Source organism: Chlorella variabilis (assembly GCF_000147415.1).
Source record: "Chlorella variabilis unplaced genomic scaffold CHLNCscaffold_1, whole genome shotgun sequence".
Classification (NCBI taxonomy): Eukaryota; Viridiplantae; Chlorophyta; class Trebouxiophyceae; order Chlorellales; family Chlorellaceae; genus Chlorella; species Chlorella variabilis.
Genome location: NW_005435087.1, coordinates 1,791,350 through 1,806,935, shown reverse-complemented (window position 1 = coordinate 1,806,935; position 15,586 = coordinate 1,791,350). Strand labels below are relative to the sequence as shown.

General features: G+C 67.4%; 5 protein-coding genes across 5 annotated transcripts in view; 1 reads left to right on the top strand and 4 right to left on the bottom strand.

Annotated features, from left to right (window-relative positions):
• Positions 1–5,249, bottom strand: part of CHLNCDRAFT_56546 (hypothetical protein) — a gene marked incomplete at its 5' end in the record, with an annotated part of 7,894 nt that extends 2,645 nt beyond the window's left edge. Inside the window, 15 exons of the mRNA XM_005851793.1 lie at positions 293–419; positions 512–689; positions 1,157–1,266; positions 1,387–1,482; positions 1,665–1,832; positions 1,999–2,108; positions 2,256–2,365; positions 2,525–2,597; positions 2,746–2,873; positions 3,086–3,223; positions 3,396–3,878; positions 3,967–4,178; positions 4,301–4,879; positions 4,984–5,039; positions 5,142–5,249. Of these exons, the coding sequence (XP_005851855.1) occupies positions 293–419; positions 512–689; positions 1,157–1,266; positions 1,387–1,482; positions 1,665–1,832; positions 1,999–2,108; positions 2,256–2,365; positions 2,525–2,597; positions 2,746–2,873; positions 3,086–3,223; positions 3,396–3,878; positions 3,967–4,178; positions 4,301–4,879; positions 4,984–5,039; positions 5,142–5,249 (2,676 nt within the window). The remainder of the gene's footprint in view (positions 1–292; positions 420–511; positions 690–1,156; positions 1,267–1,386; positions 1,483–1,664; positions 1,833–1,998; positions 2,109–2,255; positions 2,366–2,524; positions 2,598–2,745; positions 2,874–3,085; positions 3,224–3,395; positions 3,879–3,966; positions 4,179–4,300; positions 4,880–4,983; positions 5,040–5,141) is intronic.
• A 495-nt stretch (positions 5,250–5,744) lies between these two features.
• On the bottom strand, positions 5,745–6,405 carry CHLNCDRAFT_133376 (hypothetical protein; the record flags this gene model as incomplete). Its single annotated transcript, XM_005851792.1, has 2 exons — positions 5,745–6,101; positions 6,217–6,405. The coding sequence occupies 2 exons, from the start codon at positions 6,403–6,405 to the stop codon at positions 5,745–5,747; spliced, it is 546 nt and encodes a 181-aa protein (XP_005851854.1).
• Positions 6,406–6,836: 431 nt separating this feature from the next.
• Positions 6,837–9,590, top strand: CHLNCDRAFT_133375 (hypothetical protein; the record flags this gene model as incomplete). The annotated part of the gene is made up of 9 exons (XM_005852117.1): positions 6,837–6,909; positions 7,023–7,122; positions 7,282–7,628; positions 7,826–7,951; positions 8,325–8,470; positions 8,600–8,687; positions 8,809–8,898; positions 9,076–9,156; positions 9,277–9,590. 9 exons carry the CDS (start codon positions 6,837–6,839, stop codon positions 9,588–9,590), a joined length of 1,365 nt encoding a protein of 454 aa, XP_005852179.1.
• A 348-nt stretch (positions 9,591–9,938) lies between these two features.
• CHLNCDRAFT_133374 (hypothetical protein) lies at positions 9,939–14,170 on the bottom strand (the record flags this gene model as incomplete). The annotated part of the gene is made up of 14 exons (XM_005851791.1): positions 9,939–10,068; positions 10,190–10,332; positions 10,486–10,625; positions 10,770–10,851; positions 10,990–11,106; positions 11,213–11,421; positions 11,589–11,702; positions 11,836–12,022; positions 12,167–12,519; positions 12,667–12,807; positions 12,939–13,049; positions 13,156–13,226; positions 13,415–13,945; positions 14,124–14,170. The coding sequence occupies 14 exons, from the start codon at positions 14,168–14,170 to the stop codon at positions 9,939–9,941; spliced, it is 2,376 nt and encodes a 791-aa protein (XP_005851853.1).
• Positions 14,171–14,663: 493 nt separating this feature from the next.
• CHLNCDRAFT_133373 (hypothetical protein) lies at positions 14,664–15,279 on the bottom strand (the record flags this gene model as incomplete). The annotated part of the gene is made up of 3 exons (XM_005851790.1): positions 14,664–14,781; positions 14,959–15,006; positions 15,170–15,279. The coding sequence occupies 3 exons, from the start codon at positions 15,277–15,279 to the stop codon at positions 14,664–14,666; spliced, it is 276 nt and encodes a 91-aa protein (XP_005851852.1).
• Between the last annotated feature and the right edge of the window lie 307 nt (positions 15,280–15,586).

Genomic DNA, 15,586 nt, shown 5'->3' with positions numbered 1-15,586 from the left:
CGGCGAGGGGGACTAGCCGGGGTTGCAGGCGCGAGGCGGCTGGCCCGCGTGCCCTGCTCGGCTGCTGGCGCCGAGCAGGGGCTGGCGGAGGCGGGTGGCGGCTTTGTCAGGAGTACACAGCGCGCGCGGCGGGCGGCGGCGCTCCGGAGGCTGCTGGCCGCTCATTGCGGCGGCGGGCAGACACATTGCACCAGCGCCCGCGGCGTGATGGCGATTCATCGAGGGTCCCAAAGTGACCAGCTAGCACAATTAGGCAATCTGGCACGGGAGTTGGCCAGTCGGAGGCTGGGACCAGCAAGCTGGCACTCGCCTCTTCGGCTCTCGCGTTGGTTGCCTCCTCCAGCGCCACCACGGCCCGCCGCTCGGCCTCATCGGTGCGTGGACCGCCTCTGAAGACCGAGAACCAGCCCGCCGAAAGGCTGCGCTGTGAGGGAGGGGCCTGTGGGCGGGTCGGCGGCTGCGCCCTCTGGTCTGCGGGCGCCAGCACCGCGGAAACTCGCACAGCGCCCACCGTCCTGTCTCGTTGTGGGGACGCCGGCAAGCTTCGGGCAGGTCGAGCGAGGTTGGCGGGCTGCATAGCTGCTCAATACCGCCCGCAGCGCTAAGAAGACATGATATGCCACTAGAGGAGGCACATGCACGAGGCAATGGACTTTCGGAGCACCACGCGTCCCCTTCCAAACGTGTGCCTGCTGGGCGCTACAGAAGTACAGAATGCTGGTGGGAGGGGGCTCCCTAGCCTTGGACAAAGCTCATGGAGGCGATTGGAGTCTGAAGTGCAAGGCCCAGGATGGCCGGTAGTGGCGCCACCCCCGCCGGGAGCTTGCCGCTGCCGTTGCCGCCGCCGCCGCCCAGCAACACATCTACCAGGCGCTTCACAAGTGCATTACAGTCGGTGCGTGATCAAACGTGCATTGAAGCAAAAATCTTCAGAATCAGGCATCAGTAATGCAGTACGGCATATGATGTACGTCGTGGATGTACATGGAACAGCTGCATGGCGAGGCCCGGCCCAGGGCTCTTCTTGCCTGCACTCAAGGCGCAAACTTATCAATGCCCTGCGAAGAGCCCTTGTCCGTGCCGGGCTCGGATGCGTTGCGGTCGGAGGCGGCAGCGCCGGGGAGGCTGCCTGGTGGGCTGCCCTCGCCGGCCCCACCCAGCAGCTTGTATGCATCCAAGCCAAGCCCAGCAGCGACGATCAAACCAAAGATGACGGAATAGGTGGCGACAGCCCAGGTGCCCACATCATACACGTTGATGATGCCCCTGCAGGGCCGGGGGAGGGGCCAGAGTGTCTGTGCCACCTATGCACCGCTGCCGCCTGCTGGAGTGGGTCCCACCACCGAGGCCTGCCGCAAGCCATTTGCGCGCCCGTGGCCCACTCACTCGTAGATATTTGCCACCGCAACCACGGCAGCTGCCCGGCCCACCCAGTGGTGCACCGGCTCCCAATACTTGCGCAGCCGGGTGCCCGGGTGCGGCCTGCAGGCACAGTCACGCCTGACATCAGGCGCATGCCCCTGGGCAGCAGCGCCGGCGCCGCCTTACTGACACTGCTGTGGCAGCCCGACGCCGTGCCTACTGCAGCGCGGTGTGGGCAACGCTGCCGCGGGCTACGATTCAGGCTGCGGAGGCGCCTCGCCCTCTGCCGCGCAGCGCCGCACCTGAGGACCAGGGCGAAGAGCTGGAAGAAGCCCATGGACATGGCGGAGATGCCCAGGCGGCGGTGCACGGTGTACGTGGACACGCTGGTGCCGGTGGCCTGCTGCACCGCCACAAAGATAAGGATGAAGCCCGCCAGGGCGCACGACATACCCAGCACCTGGATGGCCCTGCAGGGGAGGTGGTGGCAGCGGGGTGTGGGGGCGATGGGGCTGCACCTCCTCTCGGTTGGCTGCCACCCATGCCTCCCGACTTGCTGACAGCAAGGCACAAGTGGCAGTGCAGAAGCACAGCTGGCAGGACGGGCCTGGGCCACAAGCCAGCCTCCCAGCCGACCTGTGCATGTGGAACCACAGCGGCGGCTTGACCCCCTTGCCGTGGCGGGCGGTGAGGATGCCGAGCGGGATGAGCATGCCCCAGCCCGTCGCCATCAGCCAGCCGTGGGCCTGCAGGGCATGGTGGCGGGGCGTCCATGCTAGGTTGACACGAACAGAACGGGTGGTTGCTGCACTGCAGCCCAGTCGGCGGGCATGGTTGCCGTTTGCAGCAGCCAGCAGCGGCGGCGGTGGCGTCACACAAGGCAGGGGCCTCACGTTCTTCATGCGGGTGATGTGAGCGGCCTCCCCCTCCACGCTCCCGCTGGTGCCCGACGCCCAGTTGGCGGTGGAGGCACCCCTGCTGTCGTGGTACTGCAGGCCGCCGCCTGCGGGGCAGCCAATCACAGACGCTCAGCCACGCATGCGCAAGGCAGGCAGCAGTGCACACACCGGCGGCAATGCTGCGTTAGGTGGGCAAGGTGGCGGCAGGCGTGGGCTCCTGAGCGGCAGGCACAGCAAGGAGGGGATGAGAGGGGATGGCTCACTGGAATCTAGGCGCCCTGCCGCCAGGATGATGGGGAAGGCTGGGTTGCTGGCTGCTGCGCTGTCCAGCTGGACCTGCAGCCGGCAAGGTGGCCCACGGGCAGCTCAGGGCACGGGGGGAGGCACAGACAAGCCTCCTGGCTGACCTCCGCCTACACGCATACACCACACACACACACACACACACACACACACACACACACACACACACACACACACAGACCTTGATGGTGCCATGCATCGTGCCGTCGCCGGCGGTGGACGCAGACGCATCCGACACTGCCAGCTGCCCAGGCGGCTGCACCCCAGAGGGCGAGCGCTGGGCCAGGAAGTAGTCGCCAATCTCGGCGCCTGCACATTCAGCGGGCACGTGGGCATGTGAACAGGCAGCAGGCATGTGGGCATGTGTGGGCGGTCGCCAGCCCTGAGCCTCCTCTTCCCTCGTTGCCCCAAGAGGCAAGCTGTGGAAGCGGCGTGTGTTGCGCTGTGAGGTCAGGTGGGCCTCCCGTGCTCCCCTACGAGCAGCAGCTGCCTCCGACTGGGCCCCCCCTGCCTATGCTCACCAGAGGCGCAGGCGGTGCATGTCTTGAGGATCATGGCTGTGGAGCCCAGCATGCGGCCCTCGGTGGCGGGGAAGCCCACAGCCACCCACCCGCCTGCCGCCGCCATCAGGCCCAGCGCCAGCGTGCTGGTGTTGCCGGCTGCAGGCAGGTGCGCATGCCGGGCAATCGGAGCTGGGGCTTGAGCGGCGCCAGGCATTGCGGTGCAGAGACACTAGAATGGGCAAACAGGACAAACGCAGTGCTTTCCGGGCGAATGCACAGGGTTGCTGCTGGGCAACCGGTGCTGGCAGCTAGGGGCCTCCTGCCTCACCAGGGGGTTCCAACGTCCACATGAGGCTGAAGCCGTCGCCGACGCCCTGGATGGGTGTGCAGGCCGCAAAGCTGACCGGCTGGCCTCCCAGGCTCAGCTGGCAGCCAGCCGCTGCGCCGTCAGCGGCCCCCTCGGCCTTCGGGCCGGGCGCCGGCGGCGGGCTGCTTGCCCGGCCGGGCGGCGGGGGGCTGCTGCTGGCAGGGGCTGGAGCAGGGGAAATGCCTGCGGCTGCACTTTCGGGGGCCGCACCGTCGGGGGCCGGCGCCTGGCTGGAGATGCCAGCGGACAGGTTCAAGCGCATGCCGCCGTACGGCCGGTCAGGCGAGGGGTGCGGCAGCAGGCTCTCATCGGCCGCCAGGGTGCCGATTGCAAAGATGAAGTTGAAGCCGCCTGGCGCCGCCAGCAGCTGGTCAGGCGGCTGCGGCAGGTCAGCTGTGAAGGCAGCCACCAGGGTGCCATCGGTCGCCCTGGCAGCAGATGCGCCTGCGCAGCAAGCAGGCGCCCCACCAGGCAGAGGGTAAGGACCTGGCTGCTGCCGGCCGTGCGCGATGGTGGGCGCTGGGAGCAGCACAGCGGGCTGTCCGTTGCCCTTGGGCCAGCCTGGCGAGCCTCCCTGCCGCCCTCTCGCCTGCGATGTTGAAGCTGCCGGCCACGTTGTCGGCTGGGGAGTAGCCCACGAGACTGTAGCCATCCACAGAGGCGCCCGAGGGGCAGGCAGCGCACTGCTTGACGATGATGGCATCCGCCCCCAGCATGGTTGAAGGGAATTGGGGGAAGCCAAACCTGCGGGCACCGTGGGGCATGGGGCGGCCAGCCTGGGTCGCAGGAGCCGACAGCAGGTGGATGCGCGGGCAGCACTGCTGCTCCAGCCCGGGCTCCCCCCGCTGCGCCTCCAGCCCGCTCACCCGGCCCACTGCCCGCCGACGGCGGCGGCGTCGATTTTCAGGCCGCCTGACCAGCGGGTGCCGCCGGTGTCGCTGGGGGTTAGGGTGTAGTAAATTTGGTAGAGCGCGTTGGGGTTAAGCGGAGCGGCCTGGCAGCCTTCAAAGGTGAGCTGCTGGTCGCCCACTTGCAGCGAGCAGTCTGGCAGCGGCTGGGGCGTGGGCGCGGCAGGCGCCTGCTGCAGCTCGCGGCCGCGGGAGCCGGCGCCGCCGACCGCTGCTGCGCCTCGCAGCTGCACGCCCTGGAACACAAAGGTCACGGTGCCGCCGCTGGCGTGCGGCGGCCCGGGCTGCACCTCTGCGGTGGCCAGGGTGCCACTGAAGCCGCTGCAGTCCTCGCAGTATGCCACCACCCTGCTGACCGGCTGGGGGCCGCTGTCGTCCGTGGGCAGGACAGCCAGCAAGCTGTAGCTGCCGCCGGCGCGCAGCGCAGCGGCAGAGGGTCCGGCGTGGTACTGCTGCTCCCAATCCAACGCCACCGTATCCTGCGCGCCCTGGGAGCTGGGCAGGAAGGTAACAGCGGCGATGCGGCCGCCCTGTAGCCTGCATCATACCATGATGGCAACGGGCGATGAGTTCCGCTCCGGCTCTCACAAGAGGGGAGAGACGAGGCGACGGCGCTCGCCCCCACGCCCTTCAGCCTTTACCTGACATGGTGGAGCGCCACACCGCCAGAATTTATCTCCAGCTCCATGTCTGCCACCTGCATCAGGTAAGCCAGAGGCTCGAGGGCGCCGAAGAGGGAGTCCGGCAGCTGTCACAAGCGGCGCCGCAGCTGCCGCCGTTGCTGCCGCTTGAGCCGCACCTGTGCGCCCAGCGCCTCTCGCTGCGCCACCAGCGGCACTCGATCAACAGCGAGGACACTCAGGGCGTGGAGCGCCAGCAGCCATTGCGCCAGAACTAACAGCCTCATGGCTGGCTGCCTTGTGAGGGCGGCTCGCTGCCGCAGCCTGCAGATCTTCCGGCACAAAGATGCCGCGCGGCTGCTGCGCTTGTTTAACGCGGAATTACCTCAGCTTTCCTTTAGCTTCTCAGAGCGGCGGTACCCGCACCGACATCTGGCGCAGGTAAGCGGCCGAAACCATGCGACCCCCCATGCTCTCAAAGCGACACCACACATTGACACAGTGCTGTGCCAGCATCAGGTTCTCTCTCAATTTGATGCACACGCGCAGCTGGCCGCCATGCCAGCCGACCGCTACCCAGCCAGCCGCTGCCCTGGCGTCCGCCGACGGCATGGCAGGGCAGCCGTGTTGCAAGGTAAAACCAACGGGTAGCAATGGCAGAAGTAAAACGGGTAGCAAGCGCAGGGACGGAGCAGGCGGGGGGATGGTACAGTGGAGGCCAACCACATGGTGTACAGCTGAGGGCAGGGCTGTTGCCGTGTTGGGTGTTGGGGCCCAAGCGTTCAGTCGGGTTCCCCGCGCGGCTGCTGCTGCTGCTCGGCCTGCTGCCCATGCTGCCCCTGCGCCTGCCGCTCCTGCATCATCAGGCGCAGCAGCTTGCGGCGGCGGGGCGTGGGGTGGCGGATGCGGTCTTCCACCTCTGCCGGCGTCAGCCAGGTGTAGCCACTGAGCCACTCGTGGCTCGCCAGCGCCCCCCAAAACACGCCAAAGCCCGCGACCAGCGTTGCCGCGCAAAACCACAGGGCCGTGTTGCGGCTGCGAGGCCGCCAGTCGTGGGAGTCTGCTGCGGTGCGGGCGTATGCCTGCCAGGCGCTGTGGGCGCTGGCGGGCCCTGGCCCAGCGGCGGGCGTGGCATAATGCTGCACGACCGGAGCAGGCAAACGGGCACGAGGTGAGAGACGCGTGGTCTGCGCAGTGGTGGCGACCTGCTCAGTGCTGGTCAGCCAGAGGCACTGTCCATTGCCCCACACGTACCCCTTTCAGAATCATGTCTGTTGCTCGCTTGATCTCCGAAAACCGGGACGCCGCAGACGGGGAAGGGTCGACGTCTGGGTGGCACTTGAGCGCCAGCTTTCGGAAGGCCGCCTTGGCTTCCGCCTTGCTGGCTGTGGGCGGCAGGCCCAGCGTGGCAAAGGGGTCGGTGTAACCGGTTGAGCTCCCCATCGCCTGCTGCCTCTGGTGCTGTGGGTGCGGTGGGCGTGACGGCGCCCTGCCGCGAGGCGCCGGCAGTGGCGGTGGCGGGTGTGGAGCGCGGGCGCCTGGCGGCCGCGGCTGATCACGTTTGGAGACTCTTGTGCGGCTGCTACAATGGCCTCCCGCCCGGCACTGATGCAGAGTCACAAAGAACGGATGGCTGGACGAGGGCAGGCAGCAGGCTCCCAGTCCCCGCAGATGCAGGGTGCAAAGCCTGCACAGAGCGAGCCTGGGGCTTGCGTTTATTAGCTGCGTTTGCCAGCGAACACCAGCACAGCATTCCCGCAGTTGGAGAATTTCTGTTATTTGCGGCGATCTCTGCAAGCCAAATCTTGTCAGCATCATCGGCAACTGATCAACGAAGCTGGGGCGCCCCTCCGTCACGCCTTGCCATCGGCGACATGGAGGGCACGCTGCTGGAGCTGCAGTTCGATGCAACGCCCACCAGGATTTACACAGTGCATGATGAGTATGGTGCGCTCCCCTGGGTTGTGCCCATGGGCCCCATGCCATTTCGGTCCCGCTCTGAGACGCTTGCAGCCCAGGTTTGCATGCTTGAATGGAGACTCCCTGCGCACTGTCTGCAGCCTCCAGCCCGCCGGGACGCACCCCGCACTCCAACTTCCTGCGCGGCGTCAAGTGGTCGCCCGACGGCGCCTGCCTGCTGACCGCCAGCGACGACAACTGGTAGGCTGCATCTGCTGATGTGCAGTGGGGACGGAGTCGTTCACGTGTGGTGCTTGTTCTTGCAAAGTGTTACGCGCCTGGAGACGTGCAGCAGAGCCGCCAGCAGGCGCCTCTGCCTTCTGGCCGACCGCAAGCATCACACTCGCTGCCCACCTGCAGCCTGCGTGTGTACGACACACCCCTGGAAGCCTTCCATCAGGCCGGCTACGGTGGAGAGGATGCCGCTGGATCAGCAGCAGCAGCAGACGGCATGGACGCCGCCAACGGAACACCAGCAGCCGTGGCGCACCAGCCGGCAGGGCAGCGCACGCCGGCGCAGCCGCCTGGCGCACAGCAGCAGCAGCAGCAGCAGGGCGATTCGCTGTCGCCGGCCCTGCGGCTGCAGTGCGGCGAGCTACTGTATGATTACTGCTGGTTCTCGGGAATGACAGCAGCCGACCCAGCCTCATGCTGCCTGGCCACCACCGGGCGGGCGCAGCCGGTGCACCTGTGGGACGCTCTGTCAGGTGAGGAGGGAGGGCCGCAAGGCCCCGCCAGCCTGGCTGGGCTGCGCCTGCGGGGCTGGGCTGTCAAGCAGGTTACGCTAGCCACGACCTATACAGGACAGGCAGGCACAGTCCACGGGGGGACCCCTCCATGCTACCTGGCTCAGCTCCCAGCTGACGTATGCTGTTGTGGCCTGCTTCGCCTCCCGCGCCTGCAGGCGAGCTGCGGTGCACATACCGAGCCTACAACGACCTGGATGAGGTGGCGCCAGCTCACAGCCTGGCCTTCAGCCTGGACGGCGCCACCCTCTACTGCGGCTTCAACAAGCAGATCCGTAGCTTCCGTGTGGAGCGGCCCGGCAGGTGGGCGAGGCAGGCAGGCGAGGTTGGCTGGCTGGCTGGCTTGCTGGCTTGCTGGCTTGGGCAGTTGTGGGCATGCTGTGGAGGCTGTGGATAAGGTCCGCCCGCCCCCACGCCTCATGCCTTGCCCGTGGGCCATCCTTGCAGGGACTGCCAGAAGGTGGCAACATACAAGAAGGGGCAGGACGGCCTGCCAGGCATGCCTCGCTGCTGCTGCCAGCCCTGCTGCTGGTGCTGCCTGCCAGCAGAGGCCAGCTCGCTTGCTGCCAGTTGACGCGCGGGTGTGCTGTCGCTGCCGCCCGCTGTCCGCCACCCCCCACAACCTCGAAGCCACTCCACCACCGCCCGCCCCTGCAGGCATCGTGTCGTGCATGGCGCTCAACCCGGACCGCGAAGGCATGCTGGCGGCCGGCAGCTACAGCGGGGCGGGCCTGCTGCTGGACACACGCACCCGCGGCCTGCTGTGCCTGCTGGAGGGAGGCCACTCGGGCGGACTGACGCATGTGAGAGGCTGCTGCGGGGCGGATGGCGCATCCGCAGCACGAGGGTCACGCACTGCTCTGCAAGCGGGGTGCCTGTCCTGGCCTGGCGATGCGGATGTGCCTCCGCGCCCCCTCCCTCCTTCCCCGCAGCTCTGCTTCTCCGCCGACGGAAACTTCCTGTACACTGGCGCCCGCAAGGACCCAGCCATCCTCTGCTGGGATGTGCGGTACAGCTCAGGTGCGGCGCCGGGCGGCGGGACGGCTGGGTAGTGCCTCGCATGCTGCGGGGTGGCCTCCGTGCACAGGTTGGGCTGTCGCAGCTGTGGGCAATGCTCCATCTCCTTCTTGTCTTGTTGCAGGGGTGGTGTACAGCATGCAGCGCGCGAGCGCGGGTACCAACCAGCGCATGTACTTTGACATTGAGCCCTGCGGACGCCACCTGGCGACAGGTGGGCGACGGGACAGGCCATCAGCGCGCACAGAACCGGGGCCTTATGGCCGCCTGCCAGAGACTGCTCCTTTTTCCTGAAGCCGCCGTTCCTGCAGCATCGGCAACAGGCAGGCAACGTGCTCTGCTCATGCTGCTCTGGTGTTGATTGGCGGGCTGCTGGCTGCCTGCGGTGCAGGCGGCGAGGACGGAGTAGTGCGTGTGTTTGACCTGCGAGACGGCAGCGTGGCGGGGCAGTTTGTGGCGGCAGAGGACACAGGTGCACACGCCAAGCCTGGCTTTGTTGCCCGCTGAGGTGGAACCCTGTGGCCCTGGCAGGGGCTGAGCTGGCGGGCTGAACCGAGCCGGCTGCCGCCTTGTGCGCCTGGTCCGCCTGCAGTGAACGGCGTCCACTTCCACCCCTTCCTGCCGCTGCTGGCGACCGCGTCTGGCCATCGGCGCTACTTCCTGGCACCTGATGATGCCAGCTCAGCGTCCGACAGCGACAGCGAGGCATCCCCCAGCAGCAGCAGCAGCGAGAGTGATGATTCCGCCAGGGACCGGCGCCGGCTGTCGACGCAGGAGAATGTGCTGAACATCTGGCACTGCTCGGCCATCCCAGCACATGTGCAGGCGGCAGCGGACGAGGAGATGGAGGATGCAGCAGGGGAGGCGGCGGCCGGCGAGGCAGCAGCAGCGGCATTGGGAGCATAGCTCTTGTCGACAGCCAGTGTTGACAGCATGTTGCCAGCTTCTGTTGAATTTGATCATTCTTTGTCGTTGTGTGGTTGCGCCTCAGAATGCCGAAGCTAAGAGAAGATAGAGAAAAGGGGAGTGGAAACAATAATTTTGGCAAATCTATCGAGCAGTGCTGTGCAGCCGTAAGTTAGAAAGGGACAGGCGATGCAGCAAATGGGCTGAGGCCGCTATGCATGGGCCTTCAGGCGGGTACGCCAAGGAGGGCATGGACAATAGGTGGTGAGACTGGTGGTGTGCAGTAGAGGTGTATCCAGTGAAATTGACAGATAGGAGAGGGCAGGGCGTGGCGCATCCTGCTGGTCATCAGGCTGGCCTGTCATAGGCAAAGGCGGCAGCGCCGTTTGGCGCCTTGGAGGGCGGCTGCGTGAGCTGCACCGCCGCCTCGTCGCCCCTGCTGCCGTGTCCAGCGTCCAGCGCCCGTAGCCTGCGGGCCCTGCAGCAGGAAGGCGCAGGTGCACCCCACTCAGCGGATTGGCAGGAGAGGAGCTGTTGGCTGCTGCTGCGGACGCACAAAAGCAGCTTTCTCGCGGGCTGGCAGAAGCATCGTCCCTCACTTGAGGAAGTCGCTGGTGTCTTTGACCACAGAAACCGCCACGATGGAGCAGAGCACGGCGGTGTAAGAGGCCCAGGTCCACACACCCAGATCCCACATGTGCAGTATTCCATAGTAGATGTTGGCAATGGCCAGCACGGCGGCCTGTGGCAGGGCAGGCAGAGGGCGGAGCGGGTCGGCTGGCGCGAGTGGCCACCTGCGCCGCTCGCAGCAACCACCTCTGGCAGACCAGCCCCCGCCCCCGCCCCCGGCACATCACAACGTGCCGGGCCAGCCCAGCGCCGCACGCGGCCTCACCGCGCGGCCGACCCAGGCGTGCCACAGCTCCCAGGCAAAGCGGTACTTGTCGCCCTTCTTGGGGCGCACCACCAGGGCGGAGAACTGGGTGAAGCCCAGCACGGTGCAGGCCACCCCCAGGTTGCGGTGCACGGTGTGGTCTGCGGGGCAGGGTGCGGGAGGGGAGGCGAGGGCCAGGCGGGGGCCTGGTTGGAAGCCGTGCAGGCCGGGGGCATGCGCCGCATGCGGCAGGAGGCAGCGGGGCGGGCAGCAGCGGGCGGGCGGCGCCGCGTTGGTGCGCGCACATGTGTCGGTTGTCTCCCACTGGCCGTCCACGAGCTGGAAGCCCAGGCCCAGGGAGATGGTGCCCAAGACGAAGCCCAGCGTCTGCAGGCAGCGGGCAGGCAGCAGCACACACAGGCATTGCACTCCAGCAATGCATCAAAATCGATGTGGCGACTGCATGCCTGTGAGGGACAGATGGGGCGGGAGCACGCAGCGGAGCAGCAGGCGGGTGACCCCCACCTGCAGGCCGCGGTGCAGGTGGAACCACAGGGGGGCAGCTTCCTTGAAGCTGCGCGCCATCACGATGCCCACCGGGATCAGCACGCCCCAGCCAATAGCCGCCATCCATGCATGCGCCTGCGGCAGCGGGACAACCGAGATCAGCTGGCCGGCAGCGGGGGCGGGGACCAGGCCCGCCCAGCCTGCCCAGGCGGCCCATGCTGCAACAGGGCACGGCACTCACCGAGCGCAGGGAGGTGTCGTCGTCGCTGCTGCCGCCCTCCACTGCTGGGGGGCCAGAGGAGCTGGCGGAGGTGCTGGCCAGCGGCAGCACGGCTGCGCCATCCGCGTAGTGCTGCTGCAGCGCGCCGCCCGGCAGCAGGTCGCCGGCGGCAAAGATGAGCGGCATCGAGCCGTCGCTGCCCTCCAGGAGCAGCAGGCGGCGGCGGCGGCCTGCGGCACAGGGACACACGGACACACACAGGCTGGCAGTCGATGGAATGTGAACCCCTGGCTGCATTCAGCCGCCTGGTCAGGCAGCGTCCTCCATCCCCAGCAATGTGTGTTATGGGGACAGCTGCACCAAGACAGGCAGGCCTGCCGGCAGCGCAGCCCCGCACCTGTGGTGGGGGGGGCATCCACCTCGATCTGGAAGCTGCCCACCAGCTGACCCGTGGAGGCCAGGGCAGCGGCCTGCACGTTGCTGGTGGCCATGTTGGTGCTGGGGTTGACGTCTGCAGGTTGAAGAGGGAGCAGGTTGGAGGGGCGGCCGTCGACGGGCCGTGCAAGCACGGCAGGCGACCAGCCATTCCATTCCACGCTGGAGTGCCCTGCGCTCGCAGAGCCGCGCCGCTGGAAGGCGCCCACCTGATCTGCGGGTGCTGGACATGTACCACTGGCCCAGCTGGGCCCCGCTGGCGCAGCCGCTGCCGCCCGCGGTGCACGCCTGCAGGACCATGGCGGTGGCGCCAGCCATGCGCCCCGGGACGCTGGGGAACCCCACCGCCACGTAGCCGCTGGAGGTGGCATTCATGCCCATTGTCAGCAGCACCTTCTGCGGCGGAGGAAGAACGGCAGCAGCGCAGCGGTGAGACCCGGTTTGGCCTGCCAGCCCGGCTCAATCAGCAGCAGCACACAGGGCAGCATCTGCGGACAGCAGCCAGCCAGCCTTGGCTGCTTGCTGTGGGGGGGAGCTTACGGCTGGGTTGGAGGCCACTGCCTCAGTCCTCCACATGACATGGAAGTTGGAGCCCACGCCGCTGACGAGGGTGCAGCCGGTGAAGCTCTCAGCTGCAGCGCCCTCCGCCAGCTGCAGGGTGCAGCCGCTGCCGCCACTGTTAGCAGGGCTGGGGGCGGGGCTGGGCGCGGCAGCGGCGTCCACGCTGCCGTCCCCCTGCTCTTCGCTGCTGCCCGTTGGCTCGGCCGCTGGGGCAGCGGCTGCTGGGCTGGGTGGCGCGCTCGCTGCCTGGGCAGGTGATGCAGGTGTGGGCGTGGCTGCTGTGCTGGCCTGCTTCATCTCAAACACACCGCTGCCGTAGGGGTACCCCCCAACTGCGCACCACGGGGCAGCGGCAGCCAGTGCATCCATCAACCATCAGCTGAAGCATGCAACCGTCAGCACAAGCCTGAGCACCCGCCCCGGCTCTAGCTCTCCCGGTGACCCGGGACAGGTGGCCAGGCGCCCGCCAAGGCCCTCACGTGCGTGGTCCTGCAGGACGGGGCTGCTGGTGGCGGCGCCTGCCACGGGGCCGATGGCATAGATATAGTTGGTGGCGGCGCCAGCCACGGCGCTGGCGGTCTTGTTGGGCAGGCTGACGGAGAGCACGGCGCGCAGCTCGCCTGCGACGCGGAAGGCAGCCCCAGGGAGGGGTGGGTAGAGGCGTGGCAGCCTCACGGATGTGAGAACAGGACACAACTGGCACATGGCTGCCCACACATGCCCCCTCCTTCCCTTCCACAAACGCGCCCACCTGCATCGTTCTCGGCGGCGGCCTGCGTGATGGGGAAGGTGCCCTTGGCGGCATTGATGGCTGCCACCTCGTAGCTCCTCTCTGGCAGCAGGTAGCCGGCCACCTCGGCGCCTGCAGGATGAGGGCACACGAAGGGGCCCACAGGCAGCCAGCGCTGAAGCGCTTTCTGACCATCTGCAATAAAAGCACTGCGAAAATGAACGAGGCCCCGCCGCACCTGTGGCTGTGGGCCAGACGATGACCGCGCTTGCGCCCAGCATCATGCCGGGGAACTTGGGCAGGCCCCAGCTGCAGCAGACACGCAGGGAAGGAAACGCAGCAACGTCGGGATGACATGACTGGCATATGGCCCATCCCTTGAGCATGGTGGACATTGCCAAAGCACCCAGCACAGGCATCTCTGCCTTGGTTGCCACAAAACCACCACCGAGCAGTGAACACACGCATGCTGGCCGCCAGCCCCGGCCGTCGCTCACCCTGCCCAGCCGCCGCCCGTCTTGGCCACCAGCCCCATCTGGAGCAGAGACCCGCTGCCAGCAGCAGTCACGGTAGAGTAGACGGTGAATGAGAAGCTGGAGCTTCCGCCGAAGCGGGCGCTGACGTCGGCCTGGGTGCAGGATGCAAAGGTGTAGGCCGTGCCGCCCAGCGTCATGGCGCAGTTGGCAGCCTGCTGCAGCTTGCGTGCCGCCGAGGAGACGGCGGTGGCAGCGCCGGCTGCTGCGCCGGCCGCTGGGGGGAGGAGAGCGCCCTCCAGCACAAGCACCACCGCGCCTGCCTCCCCCTGCTCCACCTTGTGGCTGGTCACCAGGCCGGTCACAGCGTCCTGGCTGCCTGCCACGCGACAAGCACGGCACCACAGCTGTACCAGCACTGGGCGGCTGCGCCCAGCAGGCAGCGCCACGCTGAGGCTCCAGCTGTCGCTGGCACGGTCGTATGTACGCTCGAAATCCAGGGCTGGGGCTGCTGCCAGCTGCTGGTCTGCCGTCGCAGCATGCACGCCAGTCGGGCTGTCGGGCAGCAGCAAGGCACGCAGTGCATGGCGGGGGCAGCCTTGGAACCTGCAGCAGAAGCAGTCGCAGCAGATAGGAACGTGTGAGTCAGTTAGGCCTGAAAATGAAGGGCTGGGATACATGCAATGCCTGGCAGGAATTGGACCCAAAAACGCGCGGCTGCCGCTGCGCGCACCTGAGCCCCGCAACCGCCAGCGTACCATCGCCACACGCCACCACCATGCCTGTCTGCTGCGCCCGCGCCTGCACCCGTCAAAGCGCTCTGGCCAGCTCAGTGCAGCCGCAGAGGTTCAGGGAGCGGGGGCAAAGGCTCGAGCAGGCACGGGCAAGCGTCCTCACCTCAGGCTGGAGGACGCCCGCCAGGCTATGGGCGGCCTGCATCCATGCACAGCTGAGCACCGCCGCAAGCACTGCCAGCCGCCTCATTTTGGGCTGGCCGACCGGCACTTTGTGTGAACAGCGCAATGAGTCACACTTCGCCCTTTTCTCCTGAACCCGGTGACCTGTAAAGCGGCAGGATAAAGGGAACCCGTGGTTTGCTACGTTCCCCCCTTCGAAGTGTGTACTGCTGGTGTACTGCGATACACATGACGCGGCGGCGGCGCCGCCGCCGCAGCCGCCCTCTCCGAGCGCTTCCGGCATGTCTGCAACGTGCTGCATGTTACATTGTCTTCCCAAGTCCCCCTGAATAAATGAATTGCCTGCAACATGCACCTCAAGCAGGCAGGCCATCCGTGTCTGCTCTGAAGGCCAGCAGCGCCATTGCCGCCGCCACAAAGGGTCCTGCGATGAGCCACTTGAGGAGGCGGTAGAAGTGTATGTGGAAGGACAGGCTGCATGGGAGGGGTGGGCAGGTGGAGAGAGTGTGTGGGTGACGGGGGAAAAGTTGATTGGCAAACTAAACGATGATGCGCTCTGGCGGCCTCAGGCACAGCGCCAGCCCAGCAGGCAGCCAGGCAGCCACGACAGGCGGGCGGCTGGCAGGCCACTGGCTTGTAGGCCCAGCGCACCTGAACTCGTCCACAAAAAGCAGCTTGGTCTCATCCCGCATCTCCACCCTGCACCCCGACACAGCCAGGGCAGGTAGCTTAGACCAAAGGTGGATGCCTGCCGCAGCGCCGCGCACACGCACGCCCCGACGCCGCAAGCGCATCAAGCAAGCCGGCCACGCCACGCCCGCGGCCTGCGCCGCCGCGCCACCAGACGGCCCCCCCGGCCCACCTGATGGTTGCTGTGGAGCGGGAGCGGGGCACGGGTATTTCCATGGTGAATGCGCCCGTGGAGTTGATCACGTCTGCCATGCCGATCACCGGGTGCTCCCCCGAGTTCATCTCGCGCTGGCCCACGCCTGCGGCGGGTTGGTTGTTGGGAGGGGTTTGTTGGGGAGGGGACCCCCAGGCGGGGAGGTGGGAGCAGGAGGGGGCAGGGCGGGGAGGCCGGCTGTGATGATCGGGAGGCGAGGCGCGAGGCGGTGGGTGTGACCGCGCACATGCTGGGCGAGGCACGAGGAGGAGAACAGGAACCCGACCTGCACCCACCATCCACCCACCCACCACACCCTCGCTCACCTGTGAGCAGCAGGGAGACCTTGTACGGCCCGCGCCCCGGGATCTGCTTGCGCTTGGCCCCCGCCGCCCC